Source organism: Ursus arctos, unplaced genomic scaffold (assembly GCF_023065955.2).
Source record: "Ursus arctos isolate Adak ecotype North America unplaced genomic scaffold, UrsArc2.0 scaffold_32, whole genome shotgun sequence".
Lineage (NCBI taxonomy): Eukaryota > Metazoa > Chordata > Mammalia > Carnivora > Ursidae > Ursus > Ursus arctos.
The window spans coordinates 24,136,116-24,155,496 of NW_026623008.1; the positions used below are offsets into that span (position 1 = coordinate 24,136,116).

General features: G+C 41.3%; 1 protein-coding gene across 5 annotated transcripts in view; it reads right to left on the reverse strand.

The window, feature by feature from the left end:
• Positions 1 to 19,381, reverse strand: part of RNF19B (ring finger protein 19B) — a 24,647-nt gene continuing 5,266 nt past the window's right edge. The window contains exons 2-10 of one of the 5 annotated variants that reach the window (XM_048221864.2): positions 15,345 to 15,550; positions 14,022 to 14,166; positions 12,029 to 12,191; positions 11,470 to 11,584; positions 10,291 to 10,431; positions 9,116 to 9,323; positions 6,502 to 6,633; positions 5,212 to 5,719; positions 1 to 3,916 (exon numbers count right to left, since the gene is read on the reverse strand). In XM_048221864.2, the coding sequence (XP_048077821.2) occupies positions 5,251 to 5,719; positions 6,502 to 6,633; positions 9,116 to 9,323; positions 10,291 to 10,431; positions 11,470 to 11,584; positions 12,029 to 12,191; positions 14,022 to 14,166; positions 15,345 to 15,550 (1,579 nt within the window). In that variant the 3' untranslated portion in view covers positions 1 to 3,916; positions 5,212 to 5,250. Of the gene's footprint in view, positions 3,917 to 4,895; positions 5,770 to 6,501; positions 6,634 to 9,115; positions 9,324 to 10,290; positions 10,432 to 11,469; positions 11,585 to 12,028; positions 12,192 to 14,021; positions 14,167 to 15,344; positions 15,551 to 19,381 lie in introns of those variants that run through there. The other 4 variants (XM_048221865.2, XM_048221862.2, XM_026516533.3 and 1 more) reach the window with 4 other exon arrangements.

The following is a 19,381-nucleotide window of genomic DNA, read 5'->3' on the forward strand; positions in this document are numbered from 1 at the left end:
GGGCCAAAATTCCTTTTTAATTACTTGATCCCCATGTATTAGTTTGCAAGATATGCTATAACAAGTATCACAGACTGGGTGTCTTAAACACAAGTTGATTGGGCTAGAAATCCCAGATCAAAGACAAAATTCAACCCATAACACCCCAGAAACCTCTATTCTAACTAGTGGACCACGAAGGCCCTTTAGGACCCTTGGGATTACTGCTAGCATAGGGCTAATTTCTAAGTATTCCCTAAAGGCCTGGGTATTTCGGTTTCCCGAAGCACAGGAACATAGATAAATGGCTTAAGGTTCCTTTGGGGAAGACTAAAAGATTTACAGTTACAGTTATGGTGATATTGTTGGGTGCTCCCTGCAGGGTACTGAGCAAGCTTTTATTTAAGGGCCTTGGGTCTGAGAATTTAGTGAGAGTTCATAACTCTCCATTTTGGTGACTCAAAACAGGCCTCTTTTTGCCAGATCTGGAGTCTTGCTTTGGGTTATACAAACCAGATAGGACCATCACCCCTGCTCTGTTGCCTTGGTACTGTCCCTTGACCCCTGCCACTCCAGGATCCTATCATCCCCACTGATATCAGGGATTCCATTTCAATAGCGGCATCTCTGAGCTTCATTTCCAGCCTATGGAGGATAGAAACGACAGCATTTTCCCAGGTAAGGTGTACCCCTTATCTGTATACTTTTCAGTTCCTTGGAGAAAGGAATACCCTCTAAGCAATTCCGGAGGGCAAAATTAGATGAGTAAATCACACATATGATAAATCTGCATCATTTCTATCTTCATGTTTTTGGATTCATCTTCTAATGCTATACTAAGGAATGTTTGGCATTTGAGTGTAGACCACTGTTCCGTCCAGGCTTCATCTAACCAACCAGCTAAGAAGCACGCTTAGCTGCTAAAGCCAATATACTGAATCCAGTATCTCTAGAATTTCCATATTAATAAATTAAACCCAAATGAAAACGATATTCTTTTCTTCCTGGTCTAATTTAAACTTTTAAAATCCAGGCTTCTGCTGATTCAAATTAACAAAATCTTACAATTCTGCTGTAAGACTTCCCTCAGATCAGACTTTGTGTTTGTTTCCAAAAACATACTGGGATCGGACTCTAGTTACAGATCTGGTGGCAATACGGGGTAGTGGGTGAGACGTAAGTACTGGCATTCCCTTTCAAGGCAAGTACCCAAGGGTCTCCAAGTAAGACAGGACCAGCCATATCAGTGAGGGGAAGAAAGGCTGTTTCTGCTGGTAAGAGAAGCTAAGTGGAATCTAGATTCAGAACAGTGGAATTTATCCAAATCCACTCAAATTGTCCCCATTTCTCATTTCAGGGTCCCACTCTCCCAAACAACGCTGTAATTTTCACATAAGAGATGTGGTAAGGCTACGAATTTAACTTATGTTGTAATTCTATCACCCAGAATCTCCTGATTTTCACGTACATCAGCCTCGAAGTTGCAAGAGATGAAATTCTTCTGGGGCTCTCCTATTCATGCCTTGAACTGAAAACTTAAAACTCTGGGGGGGCCTTTGGTTTTATTTACTTCTTTAAAAAAAATTATTTATTTGCGAGAGCATGCACGTGTGCAAGTGCACCCGTGTGTGGAGCGGGGGACAGAGGGGCAGCGGGAGAGGGAGAGAGAATCCTGAGCAGACTGCAGCCGAGCACAGAGCCCCACGCGGGGCTTGATCCCAAGATCCTGAGATCCTGACCCCAGCCAAAACCAAGAGTCAGATGCTTAACCGACTGAGCCACCCAGGTGCCCCTCTTTCCTCTACTTCTTCAGCGCAGTCACCACCACCCAGGCCCTCGTTTCTTACATGATGGTCTGGAGTGGCAGCCATGTGGTTGCCAAATGTCAAAAGACATTTCAAGTGACCACAAATGTACGTTATCTTTGTCTACTGCTTTCCAGTGGCAATTTTATCTTCATTTCCTTCAAATCCAACAGAGTCATAACTAACCCGAGTCCCATCTTTGAGGGCCTATTGCCTATAACCATTTTTGGAACCAAATAACCATTATCAGTGTTTAGTAGCTGTAGGAAACAAAACCCTTCTACCTATTTTAAGTAGAAAAGGATTCAATTCAAGTAAAGCAGGTGCTTGCAAGAATTGGAAAGCCTGAGCAAGTGGGCTCTGGGCTGGACCTCCAGGAAAAAGGCAGATTGGTCTCCCTTGATAGCTGTTACCTCTGTGACCATCAAGATGAGGCATCAGGCGGCCAGCACAGGCTGACTACGAGCACACACATCACTGCTATTTATGGATCAGGAACTGCATCAACACTCACAAAACTACAGACGGATATTGGAATACTGTTGAAGAGAAACCCAAGGCCTCTATATACTTGCGGCAGCAGCCAAAGTGCCTGAAGATGACCCCTCAATCACTTCTTCCTTCCACATCTTGTTTGCACGTTTAATTGGCAAAACTTAAATTATATTCAGAGCCTTGGTTTAAGGAAGTTTAAGACATGTAGTTTTTAGCTTTCCAGCCTCTTGAGTACAAGAAAGATATTAGAAAGGTTCAGAATGAATAAGTACCCATTCAGCATATCCATGACTTTCTTCACATTAGCCCGTCCAAGTAGGACTGGTGACCAGACACATCCGCTCTCAGTTTTAGCCCCCTTGAAAGTTGACTGCAAGCATCCCATCTGTCTGGCTTTGAAGCTTACCTCTCTTCCTGGCCTCAGAGAAACTTAAAATGTCCTTGTCTTCAGAGCTGTTTTGCTAACCTGCACAATCTCATGCCCAGCCACATAGGTCTCTAAGCTGTGTGTGTGTGCGCACCGGTGTATTTTAGTCAGACTAAGGATGTCCCACCAAAGAGCCTTCGTATCCTATCCCTTATGTCTGGTATGTTCTTCCCCTAGATAGTTGCTTGGTTCTTTCTCACTCCCCTTAGGACTCTGATAAAACGTACTTTTATCAAAGAGGCCTATGCTACCGTCTGAAGTAGCGGCATCTACCATTCTCTCTTCCCTCTCCCTGCTTTGTTCTCCTCAGTGTACTTATCCTCTCCCAGATTCTAGATCTGATAGTCTTTCCCCACTACGGTGTAATTTCCACGGGGACAACAATTTTGTGTTTTCTTCATTGCTGCATTCTACACTTGAAAAGTGGTAGGCATTTCAAAATGAATGAATGCTGTACAAAAAGGAAGTTAAACTTCCCCGTTTTCTGAACTTTTCCCATGCATTACTCATGTTCTCCTCCAGGTGGCGCTGAAGGCCCGCTTCATCAGCTAAAGTCTAGGCTCTGCAACAGGAGTGTTGCAAAGGATTAGAATAAACTTAATTTTTCATGGCCTCTGGTCTAGAGTTCTGGGCTTTTCTTAGATGACACCCATAATCTCCCTTAACTTATTTCTTCTTATTCCTGCAGGAGGGAAAAAAAAAAAAACATGGGTCTTTACCAAAAGCATTTCAGTACACCATCTCACTTAATCTTTACGACCCCATAGTTGAGGATTGTTTTCCCCATGTCGGCTAAGTGAAAGCAGACTCAGACGCAACTGCCCAAGTCTCACAGCGGGAAGAAGCGGAGCCTAGATAACAACACAGGTCTGGCTGCCAACTCTTGCCCCTCCGAGAGACTTCGATTTTATCCAAGTTAACTGCTGTCCTGGTGAGGCTTCAAGAGAACTGCCATCTTGAGTTGATTATTTGCATTTCAGAGATTTCCGGACTGTCTACCCCTTTTTCCAACAGGTCCCCTTTTTCACACAAGGACACTAGGGCACTTTCTTCCAGAGACCCGAAGTCCACTAAGAGCATTTCCTGTCCCAGGTGCAGGGAAATGTGCTCAGTCTAGCTGCAGTGCCCAAGAGATAAGGATCTTCCAAGTTGTTGTCCAGACTCATCCTCCTCATTGTGGTAAAGCACAGGCCAGGGAGACAAGGAGCATCTGTGAAAGGAAACAGAAAGCCATCTGGTCCTCAGGGAAAGGATGTTTTCAACTCTTCCTCTGGGCCCAGGGCTAAGGTGCTAGAGAAGTTTGGCACTGGAAGCTCCTTAAATATTGTTTAAGAGTTGGGGAAATTAAGGGCATAAGAGAGAAACTGATTCACAGTCACAAAGTTACTGCCAGATTTAGAATCTTACATCAGGTTTCATGAATCTTTCAGTTTTTCTGCTATACTATGTATGAGCTTTCTTGCTAAGGTCATTATTCTAGACAGAGCCAAAATCCCGAGTAGTACTAACTTAGCTCAATTCTGATGAATTTATAAGAGCAGATAAAATTAAAGGTTGAGATTCTGATGGCATGTCTCCTCTCTCCTTTCATTATGATTTTGGTCAGATTCCTTAGGCCCTCTTACTTAAACTACATCGGCAAAACCGAGAAAGCTTTTTGGAACAGGGAATGCATAGCAGAGAATATAACAAACACCCGGTGGGTTATTGCTTGGTGATTATGCAAAATCAGTACCTTTCCTTCTCCAGTTAAGAATACCCTGTCCCCAACCAGTAACCCTGCACCATTCACTGGGATCTCTCTGAAGAGCCACTGGAACAGCCACCCCCCTTCCCTCTTCTGAAGCACATTTCTACTAGTGACAATAATGCGGAGAAGTAAAGCTTTAACAGCAAAACTGCACAGCTGCCTCTAGAGGGCAAACAAGGTTCATTTTAATCTACAGCAGCTTCTCCACTGGCTGACTCAGCAAATTCTACACTCTGACTACACGGTCTAAAACAAGCCTACCTATGCTTCCTGTCAGGCTAGGAGTCATGGGTTTATAGAGGACTCCACTCAGTCTAATTAGAATACAATCCTTTCCTGGGATGGGGAAACTCTGATCTAGAGACTGTTAAAGACATAAGTGGTCTACTCAAATACTTGGCTCTGTAGGACTATCCAAGCCAAGGAAAATGAGATGGAGTTGAATTACGACAGAAATCTTTATTAAAATGTGTCCTTCAGTAATATGTTAGCATACATACAATATACACACATACATCTGTACATTCTTTGACACACCTCACTGATTGCCACCATCAGTTTAACCAATAAATTAAAACTAAAAAAAGGAGGGGGGGTGAGGGGTAGGACTAAGGGCAAAAATCTGTTTTTTTCTGGTAAGAAACTGCAAATTTCTCAGAATTTCCCTGGGGAAAACCTGTGACAAGAGAATCTTTGAAATAAAATACATAAATCCCCGCCTCCCCAAAAAAAAAGATTCCAAAAGATGCAGTTACAACAAGTGTGCTTCTCAGAACAGGAGCATTCATTCCACTTCATACTCTGGCTTCTGCACCTTCTGGCTTCAAGAGAGTCTTCCCCTCGGCTGGGGCAGAGAGGTTCATATGGGCACTTGGGCTCGGTGCACCTTGGGCTCTGGGAGTCGAGGGGCAGGCTGCCATATGGGAGCGAGGGGAGCCACACTCATCTGAGGTGATGTCTGGCACATCGTCTGACTGCGTATCAGAGCTCTCCAGGTCACTGCGGATGCTCTCGGGCTGGGCCAGGCTGATATCCCAAGCTTTGCTGGCCAGGCAGTCTTTCTGTTCACAGCTTTGGTGTTTGCAGGAGGGATCCTCTTCACTGCTGCCGCTGCCACTGCCACCACGACCACTACCTTCTTCTTCATTCTCTGCCATCTGGGCATGAACATGGAGCGAGTCCTCCGTGCTGCTTCCACTCACCAGCTGGTAGTGGCTAGGCTTGGCTTCAATGTCCACTTGGATTTCCATATTGTTGCATTCTCTGTGGAGACAAAATCCACTTTGCTGAGTCATGTGTGGATCATGCTATACCTGTTGGTACAAGCAGTTTGTGGGTTCAGGATTAGGAAGTCCAAAACACAGGTAAACTGTAGACTAAAGCTCACTTTAGGCAAAAATAAAAATTTAACCTCTCAAATAAGATGAAGAACTAGATTCCTTTGGATGTTTAAGAACACACACACCTCTGCCAATTTCTTTACACAACTAAAAAAGAGCTTTCAAAATTCAACTAAGGGTCAGACCCTCACACTATCTTACTCAAAATACAAAAGAAGATTCGTAGTGTTTTACTACTGCGTTACAATTAGAAGAAACCAGAACCTTTCCAGCAGGGAGTGCTGCAATCACACCGTATCAGTTACACTAGCTTCTCAAAAATAAAGAGAACTAGGTGACAGGAGTCACATCAGGCAAAGGGTGACATGAGAGCAAAAGCCACAGACCCACAGACATCAGTGAACAGCAATCTAGCTCCTTAAGTTTCATGAGAATAATTATACAATAGCCAAAAAAGATCCCAAAAAATGGGGGGAGGGAAGAAAAGGAAGAAAGAGACCCTAAAAATCAAGGGCTAACAAGAAGAATCACTCAAGAGATCCCAAACACTCCTATACCAAGAACCTGCCCAGGGAACTCAGGGCACACACTATATATCCCATCTGATGGTACACACAGCCCTAACATGAGGCTTTGAGCTTCTGAAGACCTAGGACCCGATCACAAACTGTAACCTCTCCTGGGCATCTCTGACTGTTCACATACCTGTCCTGTGGGTTGTAGGAACTGATTATGGAACCGGCCATAGCACGAGTACTTGCGTTGTCACTAATTGCACCAAGACTGGCTGTGTCTTTGGGGAAAATTTCCTTTTGGACATCGGCTTGGACTTCTAACCTGTGTAAAGAGGGGACGTTCAAGTTAATACGAGACCTGGGTATTCCGAGACAGTCTGCTTCCCAGCACACATCTCTTCTATTATTCTCTTGGAAATTGAGTTGATCTGATCTTCTCCAATTGTCAAATAGCTTAAATAGATGCCCACACAGTTTCTCTCTTGAGTATCTGCTCGTATCGTCCCCTCCTTTCTATCCCCATTGTTACTACTTAACTTTAGGCGCTGAACATCTCCTGCCTGAAAAATTGCAATTGGGTTCTCTCTCCAGCAGCCCTAAGTCCAAGTCCAACACCTTCCAGATCAGTGCCGATGTGGACAAAGCCCCGATCACTCTAACAGTCCTCTCTTGACTCTCTACTACCAACAGTCCTCTCCTGGCTTCCTGATCTGCCTCCAAGCTCTCTGTCCAGTTCCAACTCTCACCATAGGTCCCAAATCATAATCACTCTGAATTCTTTCTTTCCTCACACACCTGTATATGTTGTTTACCTCCATGACTTTGCACATGCTATTCCTTCTCTCTGGAAGCTTCCTTTCTCCATGTGACAAACTCATATTCAGTCCTTCACAACAAAGGAAGTACCATCTCCCCTCACTCTCTCAGCAAACCTGTCATTTCCTATTAAATGCTCCCACAGCATCTGTTTATTAAATCACTTTATGCATCTCTCCCTCACTCATCTGTGAGCTCCAAAAAAAGGAGACCACATCTCATTCACACTTTATCCTTCATGTCTTGCAAATAGGAACTCAAACACTTAGCAATCAAATTACCCCAGGCTACAAGACTAAAGGACATAGAGGATCCGACCTCCCAAAGAGCAGCAAACTTTCCCGATGGTGTCTCAAAGCTGAGAACCCATAACTATTTCCCTCCTTGGCTCTAACACCAGTTTGCTGCACACCTAAGTATTTCCTCTTAATAGGTTTCACAGTCAAACCCATCTGACTCATCCACTTCCTATAAAAGGCTTTCACAGAACTGGAACAGCTGGACTGGCTAAGCTGCAATTTCAGCAAGTCAGTCTCCAATTATGTCTGTCTGCTTATTTACAAGGGTGATGGTTTTAAGAAAGCCCAGCAGTGAGTTCTCTGGCATGTGGGGGCGGGATCCCCTAACAAGAGACGACCAGAGCCATGAGACACAGACAGGTCAGCAGCAGCCTTCATTCGAGCAATCCCCATCCTACTGCCTACGCCTTCACTCTGCAGCTCCAGCCTCGGATACCCTTCAAGAATGTGCCACAGCCCAGGAAAATGAGGCAGTGCAATGCAAAGTGCATTGAATCAGAGACCTGGGTTCTAGTTTCAGCTCTTACATAGAATCTCAAAATTGGAAGAGGCCTTTGACAAACGCCATCGCTTAGGTGCTTCCCAGATGTTAGCTTGTGCAATGACTCTGCTAGAATCACCTGGGGAGCCTTTTCAAAACACAGATCCCTAGGTCCTACTCCAGGAGATTCAATTTATTAATTTTGGGATAGGGCCCTGAAATCTATTTTTAAGAGGCTCCCAGGTGACTGACAGGCACTCAGGTGTGGGATCTAGTCCATCTGTCATCTGTTGCTTGACTCCTTCTAATAGCCAAATGACCATCTGGTCTTACTTTAAACACTTAGAGGGATAGGCAGCTCAGTATCTTCTAACGTAATCCAATCCTTCTTTGGACTTTTATATAGATTTTCCCTATATTCTCTATAATGAAACAAAATTAAGTTTCCTTCTAGCTTCCGCCAAGTTAATCTACCTCTTGGCATGAGTCAGAATTCTTTCTTCCTGTTCAAAGTCCTTCAGATATCTGAAGGCAACCATTTCTCCTACCTCCCTACCTTGTTTTGTCCCATCTGCAGGTCTCTCTTCTCCAGTGCATTCAACTAACTGCTTCTCATATAATACCTGTTACGCTCCTCTGACTATGTTCTGGTTTATCTAACGGTAAAATGACTGAGCAAGTCATAACATTTTTAGTCATAAAGCTTTACAGCGTTTCAACACGAATTTGTAGAATTGATTTTCCTTATCTATCAAATGGGAATAAGAACAAGAAGGTAATAAGGATCACAGCACCAATAAGCCAACAAGATACAGTATAAATGCTGTTCAACTGAAAGTCAATGACAAGCCTAATGGGGAGCACAGCCTTGGGAATTCTACAAAAATGCATGCTTTCCCTTCCAGAAGCAGGCAGCCTAATGTAGCAGAGGCAAGATCTGAAGTCAGGATTGCTCTTTATATGGAGCCACTATGGTGCAGTGGAAAGAACGCCGCACTTTGTGTAAGTCATTCAACGTTTCGGAGCCTGTTTTCTCATTACAAAATTAAAAAAAAACACAACACCACGACAAAAAAACCAAACCACTAATGATTACATCAAAATGAGATGATACATGAGATGTGTCTAGCACAGAGAAGTGGCTCAATACGGGTATGTTACTTCTTATCATTCTAACTGGTTCTGTCAGAAATTATCTATTTGCTTACCTGCTATATTTTCCCTTGCCACTGGAAAGAATGCCACCACTCAGAGTGCCCCCTGAGAGGGCTGCAAAGCTGGCTGTCTCACTGTATGGACCCTGCATAACACTGAGTCCATCTGTTGGGCTTCCGCTGGTGCTCAATACACTAGTCAGACCTTCAATGCTGCTTTCCCCAATGCTGGGATTCTTGAGGGCTCGCCAGGCATCGGCCACTGGGGATGGAATGAAACATTTCAAGTCAAGATAACACAGCATCAAAATAGAGTCTGTTATCTTCCTGTAATGATTCTTCAGAGTGGAGAATATTCATGTAGAAAAATACTCATTTACCCACTTAATGAACAGCTACTATATGCAGCTACCACACATCAGGTGTTTTAACATATTGTTAATATTTAATCTTCCCAATAATTATGCAATAACAGCCCTAATGTTAGAGGAGAAAGTGAAAGCTAGGAACTAAATGACATGTCCAAGTCACGGCTGGTCACATGAAACTACACTTCCGATTCCAAGTTCACTATTTTGTCCACTATACCGTAGATGCCATCTAATCAAACATGAAGATCTCAAAACATGTTTAGGTTATGTTAGGTGTTGATTCTACCAGGAACCCTCAAAAACTTGTGGGACTCTCTGTGCCTTAGCTTAGTTAATATGGTAAAGTGAAAACATCAAAGTAGGAGTCAGGAAGTCCCAAAAAAAGAAGCTGGAAGACTTGCTTTAGTCCCAGCTCTGCAGAAGCTCTTAAACCCATTTTACAGATGTTGAGACAAAAGCTGAAAGAAGTTCCCATTAAATGGGGATAATAATAGCCCCTGCCCTCTCTATTCAGAGAGCTATTGTAAAAACCAGGTGAGATAATAACTGTGTAAAGTCCTCTGAAAATTATAAAGCACTGTGCAGATATAAGACTTTATTATAATCACTACTATTACCAGCATACTTGGAGTTACTTGGAATCCTACTAGTTTGTACCTGCCACACAGAGCCAAGTACCAGAGGAATTAACCTAATAACTCTGGAACAAAGAAATGAAAAGCTAAAAATACTTTACCCCCTACAAAGCTCATTATCCAAAGTAATCCAATGACAATCTCTCTGTAAAATGTGCTGAATTCTACTGATTTTTATTTTCTGCCCCATAAATTCAAAGGGAAATTAAAATCCTCCCTTTACCTGTGATTGGACCATCATCTTCATCGAACTCAATTTTCACCCCCTTTCCATTTGCTGTGCTAACTCCACAGCCACCTCCGCGACAGAGAGAAATGGGCACAACCCCATAGACATAGGCCAGCATGATGGGGACGCCAATACCTGGGGGAGGAGAAGGAAACAAGTCAGCAGGCCATCAGGTTGCCCTAAATTCTCCTTCCCAGCCTGAGCACAGGCAAACCACTTTATAAAGGGCCAAAGAAAGACAGAAGATGGCTATCCTAAAGAGGTAGCTGCGTCTAAAAGAATGACTGGACTTGGGAATTAGAAAGGCCTGGATTAGAATCCTGACTCCAATTTACTAGCTGTATAATCACACATATCTTCCCAGGGTTGTCAATGATCAAAAGAGAAGGTACATACAGTGCCCAGCACAGTGAGTGTATGTTGCTTTCATTTTCCCTCTTCTACTCACTGCTGACATGCTAATCTAAGAACCAGTCAATACTCAAAACATTAAATAAGTGACTCCTGGGGTTTACGATCCCCCCAGAACGTTAATTCCAAAATCTTACTGCTGTGGAGGCGGAATGGCTTAGTTGTTAAGAGCACAGGCTCTGAAGTCAGAGTGCCTTGATTCGTGTTCCAGCTAAGAGACCTTGGGCGAATTACAGCACCTTTCTATTACAACTGTAGTGCTGTGAGGATTAAATGAATTAATACATGCAAAACACTCAGCACTGCTCCTGGTACATGGCGAGCCTTAATAAATGTTAGTTATAATATTCTTATTCTAAAACAAAAACTCATGCCTCCCAAAATACTGTGAGGCATTAACCAAATCAAAATAAAAGTAATTTTATTTTGTGGGTTCCCTAGCAAGTGGAGAAGGAAGATAAAAGGTGAAAAACTAGGCCTTAAAGTAATATTCTTTAACCTTTTCTCTGAGCCAGACCGAGTTCTAAGCACTAATTTAGGAATGAAAGATCCCGAACTCTGACAATTTAGCGTGGCTGATAATCATAATAGTGCCTAATAGAGTTAACTCCCAAGGTGGGTTTGGCATAAAATGTAGGAGCCTCCAAGGTGAAACATCTGGCCAGTTGGCTAACCGGCTACAGTCAGAAAGCTGGGCGGGGTGGGGGGGTGGAAGAAAAGAGAGGGAAGGAAGGAGAAGAGTCGTGGTCCGGGCTAGCTTACCCACACTAACTGCAGCAATAACTGGGGACGCAATGACTGACAAAGTCACTCCTCCTGTGATAGCCAAATTCCTCTTATGTTTGGAGGTTTTCCTTCCCTCATACCTGCTGTGAATCTAACAATAAAAAAGAAAATCCAGGTCGGCAGGTTAGGATATTAATCTTTCTGCCGGGGTGAAAAAAGACAAATGAATATTCTATCTACATTAAAATGTATCCCCTACCCACCAAGAGGCCATCTTTCTCAAATTTTAACCTAACTCAGACCAGGGTGACATAAACTAATACAGAAAAAGTTAATCCAAGAAGAGACAAAATAACTCAGTGTTGTGAGGAAAGTATTTCACTTTTAAGTCACCGAGACAAACCAAGCCCAGGATGCTAATAAGAACTTTTAGATCTCTTGGGGTTTACGAAAATCCATTTAAGAAATTAAGGTTATTTTTATCTAAGAACCAGCTGGTTTTCAGGAAGCTCTGAAATATAAGCTCCTCCCTATTTCCTTCAAAACTTTACCAACAAACCTGGGGATAGAACACACAGAACTCAGCATGTCTTACCTTCCTGCCAACATAAACAGGAATGCCAATGACCATGGCAGGAATGGCAATGCCAGCAATGAGGGAAATCCCCACTGGAGCACCAATCAGTGTTCCCAGCTGCCAAAGAATTTTCTTCTTACGGCTCCACGGCTTCTTGCCCCAGAATGTGCAGCCAGAAGGGCTGCAGAGGAAACATGCTAAAGTTAATATCAATATTACAAATGCAGCTGTTGTCACCAGAGGGCTTGATAAGAGCAAGAGCCTTCTTTTTCAATAAGAATGATTAACAGTTACAAGAAGTTGTAGGAAATGAATATATTACATGAGGGGGAGCAAAAGACAAGGTCAGATTATTAGAGCTCTGGGCCCTTTACCTTTTGTTTGTAAAGACAGGCTTCCAGACTAGAAATCTCTTTTCCTTTCTTTGCTACTGAACCCTGTCCTCCCTAACCTAACACTGATCCAGCTTCCTTGACTGATATACTACTTGGGACCCTGTACAACCTACACACTTGACATCTCACCCAAAAGCGCTGTGCCCTGCAGCTAACAAACATTGATCTGAATAATTTTCTTGGCCTATGTCTTACCCATATCCAATAGATAGTGTAAACCACGTTCCTGGGGAAGGATATAAAAAGACTTTGTCACACCCTTTATGTCAGTTTCATAGAGTTTGGCCACTTTTATACTCAGTCCTTCTGTGTTCAGCCATTTTTGCTCACTCCCTTTGTCCTGTCTTCTCTACTAGAGAGGATAAACAATTTTGATGGGGCGCCTGGGTGGCTCAGTTGTTAAACGTCTGCCTTTGGCTCAGATCATGATCCCATAGTGCTAGGATCGAGCCCCTGCATCGGGCTCCCTGTTCAGTGGGGAGCCTGCTTCTCCCTCTCCTTCTCCCTCTGCTTGTGTTCCCTCTCTCACTGTTTCTCTGTCAAATAAATAAATCTTAAAAAAAAAAAAAAGGATAAGCAATTTTGAAAGTAGGAGAGTAGGGATTATACACCCCTGTGTCCCTGATAATCAGTACACTGTAAGTAACTCAATGTTTGCTATATTGGAAATGAAAATGTTTCATCCACACAATGGATGTTAAGTTTGTAAATATTAACTCCTTCAGGACAATACTTTAATATTCACTCTGAATTCTTTGTAAAGTCATTACACGCAAGGAACTGTAAAAAGGTAACCCTGACCATAATAAACTTACGCAGTTTAGCAAAATTATATACGTGTATGAAGTAAAAGTAGTGATATTTATAACGAAACATTTAAGGAATGCCAATACAGAAGAATGAGGCAGAAAAAGCTGGGGAAGGCATCATAGATGAAATGGCATTTAAGTCGCCCCTGAAGGGTAAATAAGAACTGAACAGGTTGACATAAAAGGGGGTTGCTGGGAGAGAAAGCATTCTTTTTTTTTTTTTTTTTTAAAGATTTTATTTATTTATTTGACAGAGATAGAGACAGCCAGCGAGAGAGGGAACACAAATAGGGGGAGTGGGAGAGGAAGAAGCAGGCTCATAGCAGAGGAACCTGATGTGGGGCTCGATCCCATAACGCCAAGATCACGCCCTGAGCCGAAGGCAGACTCTTAACCGCTGTGCCACCCAGGCGCCCCAGAAAGCATTCTGGACAAAGGGAAGAATATGAACAATTATGAAAGAACGTGAAGAAGAAAGATGGCTAGAGGAGACACAGGGAATAGCAAGCCCAGGTTATCGGAATATAGCATGTATAAAACAACATGGAAAAAGCTAGAAAAGGAGATTAGGGCCAGACTGTGGCAAAGCCATGTTAGGGAAATTGAACTATCTGGAAGGTAACAAAAACAGTCCCTGGAAGTTGCTGAACTGAAGAAAAACATGGTCACAGGAGTGCTTCAGAAGAACTTTTTACAGTTTCCTTCTACTGTAATGAGAGGACAGACAACTGTGTCTCTTTGACATCCTTTTCCCTAAATCAGTAAAAGAACAAGACTATAAAGCAATGGACACATTTCCCATCTCACCTGAGGTAATGCAAATCTGAGATCTCTTTCATACAAAGCCAACAGAATTCACAGCCGCACACTGCACAGGTCATATGATTACAGCTTCCATCATTCATCTTGATAATGTAAGCACTGCATCGTGGGCATGGCTTGATGTCATCTGCTAAGGGGGCAGGAAGATTGGGTAGAAAAATACCCCCAGTTAAACCTAATTCGATTTATTATTCCTAGGAATATATATAAAAAATAAGGAGGCAGTCAAGAACTCTTGGCTGAGAATTCCAAATTGTGCAACCCACTTCACTGGAAGGCTGGCTATGTCTAGACCTCAGGAATCTTCATAAAATGGATCCTGTCTCATACTGAGCTGCCTATTCCCAAAACTGGCATCTTACACAGCACTTAAGCCACACTCTGAACAAGGAGACTTCCCTAGAGACAAAGATGGTTCCAAGAAAAACGAAATTTCACTAGCCAGTAGGCTGACAGAATTCAAAGCAGAGTTCTGCAGGAAGAATAGTCTGCAGCTTGGAATTGGCTTTAAGTTTTGAAAAACTTTAGCTCAGGAAATTCATTTCTCAGGCTCTGCAAGAATCACTGTGATGTGCTGTTAACACAACCCACAGACCCCTCCCATGATACTTTCAAATTCAAAACCTAAAAATAATTGGGTATGCTATGTAGCATACACCTAGTAATTTTCACAGCAAGCTAGGAACTATCCTATTAAAATGACAATTTAGGAGATTATGCTGTGCCAGGAAAAAGTGAATGGTAAAATCTTTCCTACCAGCCTCTCCCAAATGACATCAGTGAAATAAAATACATTTATAAAAGGCAATAAACCCACTGACATTTTTAAATAGGTTTACTCTGACTTGCCAAGGTTCCTCCTTTTAAGGTTAATCATTAATCCATACTAATATTATTTCCTTTCCTTAACTCTGTACCCTACTTCCAAAAGTGGTGATGCACTTAAAACTAGTAGGAAGACAGGAGAGGTTTAATACTAATTGTCTTTCTGCTCACAATGAAAGTTTTGAAAAAGTCCCTCGCAAAAGGACCTAATTACTCTCCAATATGAGACATATTATTAAAAAGGTAGAAACTAGAGAATTCAATTTTGTTGCATTCCAATTTTACCAATTTATAGGTTGGAAAACCTACAGTTGTCAGAGAGAGAAGCTACATATCAAATATAATATTGAAAGTATTACCAAGTATTTTTTGCTCTCTGATCCTAGGAAATACTTGGTTATACAGTAAATAATCTCTCCCAGCTTTAGGCTCACATTATGAAATATCAAATAAAGAGAAAAATGAGACAATGCCAACTTATACCTGGTCCAGATTCTTGCCCGTAACTGAGACCTGAAGTGTGCTTGGTCCGTACTCGCAAAGTCTGTGCCCTCTGCTGACGGGCCATATCGCATGTCTGATTTGGATGCCATATTTGCTTGCAGTGGTAGCAGAACTCCGTTTGGCAGCCTTCCCTCTCACAGGTCAGCTTTGGGCAGCTGGCACAGCCATAGGCAATAACAGCATAACTATGGGAAGGAAATAGGAAGAGATATCAGTAAGATAAGAATGATCGGAACAAGACAGACATTATTCATCAGTTTCAGTGGGGTAACACTGACACACCTTACCACTACACATGATATAGAGAAAAGAGTACACACATAACACACAACACACACACACACATTCTGTGTGAGGAAGTAAATTTCTTCTTAAGATTCTAAAAACACAAATCATTTACCTTCTGAAAAAATAAGGAAAAATACCATATTTAGCCTGAATTCTAGCATGTATTCAGTCACAGTTTAGGCTACTTTAAGAGCAGTTTACCACAGCAAGTTTCACAAATAACAGGGTACAAAACTGTATCATTTTGATGGTTTGCTATATTTAGAGAGATTAGAATTTGTTTACATTAAAGGACAGAATGTTTGTAAAACAAAAGTATAGCGAAAACTAAAGTATACTTTTTCATTTTTAAGTTCTACAGTGAAGCTGGTCTGAGCACACACAGCCTGAGACAACAGCCACAGATGGATTCATGATCAACTCCCCCTAATGAAAGCTCATTTTATCTGTCTTTTTTTTTTTTTTTAATAGCTCAAATCTATACCTTGAAATATCTACTTCCTTGACAGGCTCCAGAATCCAAGAATACCACTCATCTGCCTTATTAATTAATACATAGTAAGGCTGTTATCTCCCTCCCCTTCCTTCTCTCTTCTGACACATATTCTTAGTAAAGATGCGCAACTCAGAATCCATCTGCACATCAACTGTTTCTTATAATTCACACTTATTTTCCAAGAATTACTCTCTCACAAACAATCCAATATATTTACAACTATTAGCCCTTCTGACTAGTTCTAAATATGTCAACTAAATGTTCAGATTACCCTAACAAGTGAACACTTGTCTAAGATACAAAAATTTTTTAAAAAGTAATTTAAAGAAACAAAGAAGGGAAAATAGCAGTTGTGAAAGTTCAAACAATTTTTAAACAGGTCAATGATTGCAGGCTTAGGTGTTGCCATTAGGCTTTGTTGTCCTCTATTCCACCTTCTCCTCCAATAACCAAAGACCTCAAGCAACTTATAAGAAAGGCTAATAACATCTTCTTGGATTTATTCTACTGTTTGTTTATTTGAATGTGCATTAGAGATTCAGAACATCAACTCGAGTTCTCAGGTTTATTATAGATTCTGCAAGTTGATTTGAGAATGACACTGAAAATATCAATAACGTATCATTTATGTTATATAATACAGTCTGTACTAAAACTCTTCTCAGAAAGAGCAAAGTGAGAATAGGTCAATGTATGAATGCAAATGATTCATATCCTGTAGGAGTTCTGACAAATTTACCCAACCTAGCTGCAAAATAGCTACTACAGATAAACAATGTTTCTCCTAAAGAAAGTGACCTGCTTGCTATTTTGTGTTAAATGAGAAAGGTATTGGATGACCTCAGTACCTTAAGTCAACTTCTGATGATACAAATTACATAGACAGTCAGGAAGCCTTGATCATTTCCTGATCTATTCTTACCTCACCTGGTGAAGTAAATATTTATTAACAGATTCTTTTCTTTTTCTTTTTTTTTAAGAACACTTGACAAGATTGATAATGTTACTTTTGGGTGTGGAATTTGATTCCAAGGAAGTAAAATAATCCCAAATACTCATGAACCCACAGTGATCTATTACCATGACACAGAATTACTCAGGGCACGAGACTTAGCATTCCTGTTTTTGGGCGCCTGGTCTGGTCTCCTTGCCCCTGACTCATACTGCATGACACTGAGCTAATTTAAATCTCCAAGCCTTAACCTCTATCTCAAAAATGGAGGTATAGGTGCTTGCCACCTTCAAGTATAACTAAACATACTCTAAAACTGTTCTAAAGATCTTGCCCTGAAAGGTATGGTATAAAAATATAGCACATTTTATCCTTCTTCCTGGCCTTTGCATAATCTACTACTTCTGCCTAGAATGTTCTTTCCTTTCTTCTTGCCCTGGCAAATACTTATCCATTTAAGAACCAGCTCGAATGTCATCTTCCCTATAAAATCCACTTAACCTCTCCAGGCAGCTGGTTGCTTACTTTATGTCTATGTACAATTACTTTATACTACTTATCACATTATATTGTAATTCTCTGCTTATACGTGTGCTTCCCCAACCAGACTAGACTCAAGGAAAAGTATCATCCATGTTTTAATCTTCAGGGTCTAGCATATTGGTTCGTGCTCAAAATACTCGTGTTGAATGAATGATAGAGACCCTCCGCTGTTCAGCTTTTTTACTTTCCCCAGGCCATTCTAACTCTTCTCCTGGGCCATTACTCTACCCTAAAGCAATCTTTAAACCATATCCATGTATCTATTCATTTACTATATACCAGGTACTATAACTAAGCCCATTTTAGGAGCAAACTCCTAAATTCTGAATAGGGTAATCTTCCCCAGGTAGTTGAAAAAAACTTCATCCTTGAGACCAAATTCGCCTTGACAATCTTGTTCCTTCTCTTCCATGTACCCTACCCTGCAGCCTCTTTCCTACCCTGCTCTTACCTTAACCAAGCATTCAGGTTTGCTAATTAGAAGCTAAATAAGAGGGGGAGAAAGAAGAAGAAGAAGCTAAATAGAAGGTGATGGAAATTACATGCTGCTAAGAAAACAGATGTATTCTTCCCCCTCCTCTTAAGGTTATGTAAATTTACAAATTTTGTTAATTTCCTAAGTCTTCAGAAATATCAAAATATGTGACAGGCTAGACCACAGCATTACCTAACTTCAGCCCTGGAGAAAAAAACCCCGCTATTATGAATTTGATTATGCTCTAACAGACCCTAGTAGTTAAAGAAATGTGTTCCTATACTATGTTTGAACTTTCTAGCTCCAGGCCACATAACTTCATTTACAAATGGACCCTGAGCATGTGTAAGGGTAGTAGAAATGCGCCAAGTTGTCATGAGTTGTACTCTTACTCTCTTCCTCTTATTTATTTATTTATTTATTTATTTATTTATTTATTTAATTATTTTGCCCTAGTTCAAATGTATGTCACCTCATGGCCAGACAACTGCAAGAGACTACTATCTGGTCACCTTATACCCCACTCCAATCCAAGTTGCAGAACCAGTAGGTTATCTATCATTATGTAACACTTCTACTTAAATCCTTCAACAAAAAAGAAAAATAAGTCCTTCAAACCTAAATTTCTTTGCATGGCTTAGATAAGTCTATCAACTTGAGTCCAGTCTACCTTTCCAGATTGCCCTCTACTTTACAGATCATGCTCTCTATATTGTGCATCCAGACGCTGACCAATCTAGATGCCAGACTTACTACTATATTTTTATACCTCTATGCAACTGCACTTGCTCAAAACACTCTGGCTTAAGATGCTTTTCTGTCTACTTGCATCATTGTTTGCCGGGTATGAATTCCTACTTACATTCTTCAAGGCCCAGATCAAATATTACCTCCTCTGTGAAGTCTTTCTTGACACCATCATGCAAAATCTTTCATCTACCCTCTGAGATCATTTGTGTTTTCTTTAGTATGTATTACATTGCATTTATAATCTGTTATCTATACCTATCTAATCTCTTCTAAAAGGCCAAACTCCCTGTCAAGAGGATTTTCAAAAGTGTCTACTGAATGATCATCCATCTGTCCTCTTCTTGCCCTCCACCCCCATTATCTGTTTCTTTTTCAAAAACTGTGCTGTACATTTTCTTCATCTACCTCATCAAAATTCAACTATCCCATTCTTCTGGGATCTAACTGAAAAATTGTGTTCACAGAGTTGTAGAAAAAGTTGGAATATGGATAATCTAGGCTACAGGAAGTCT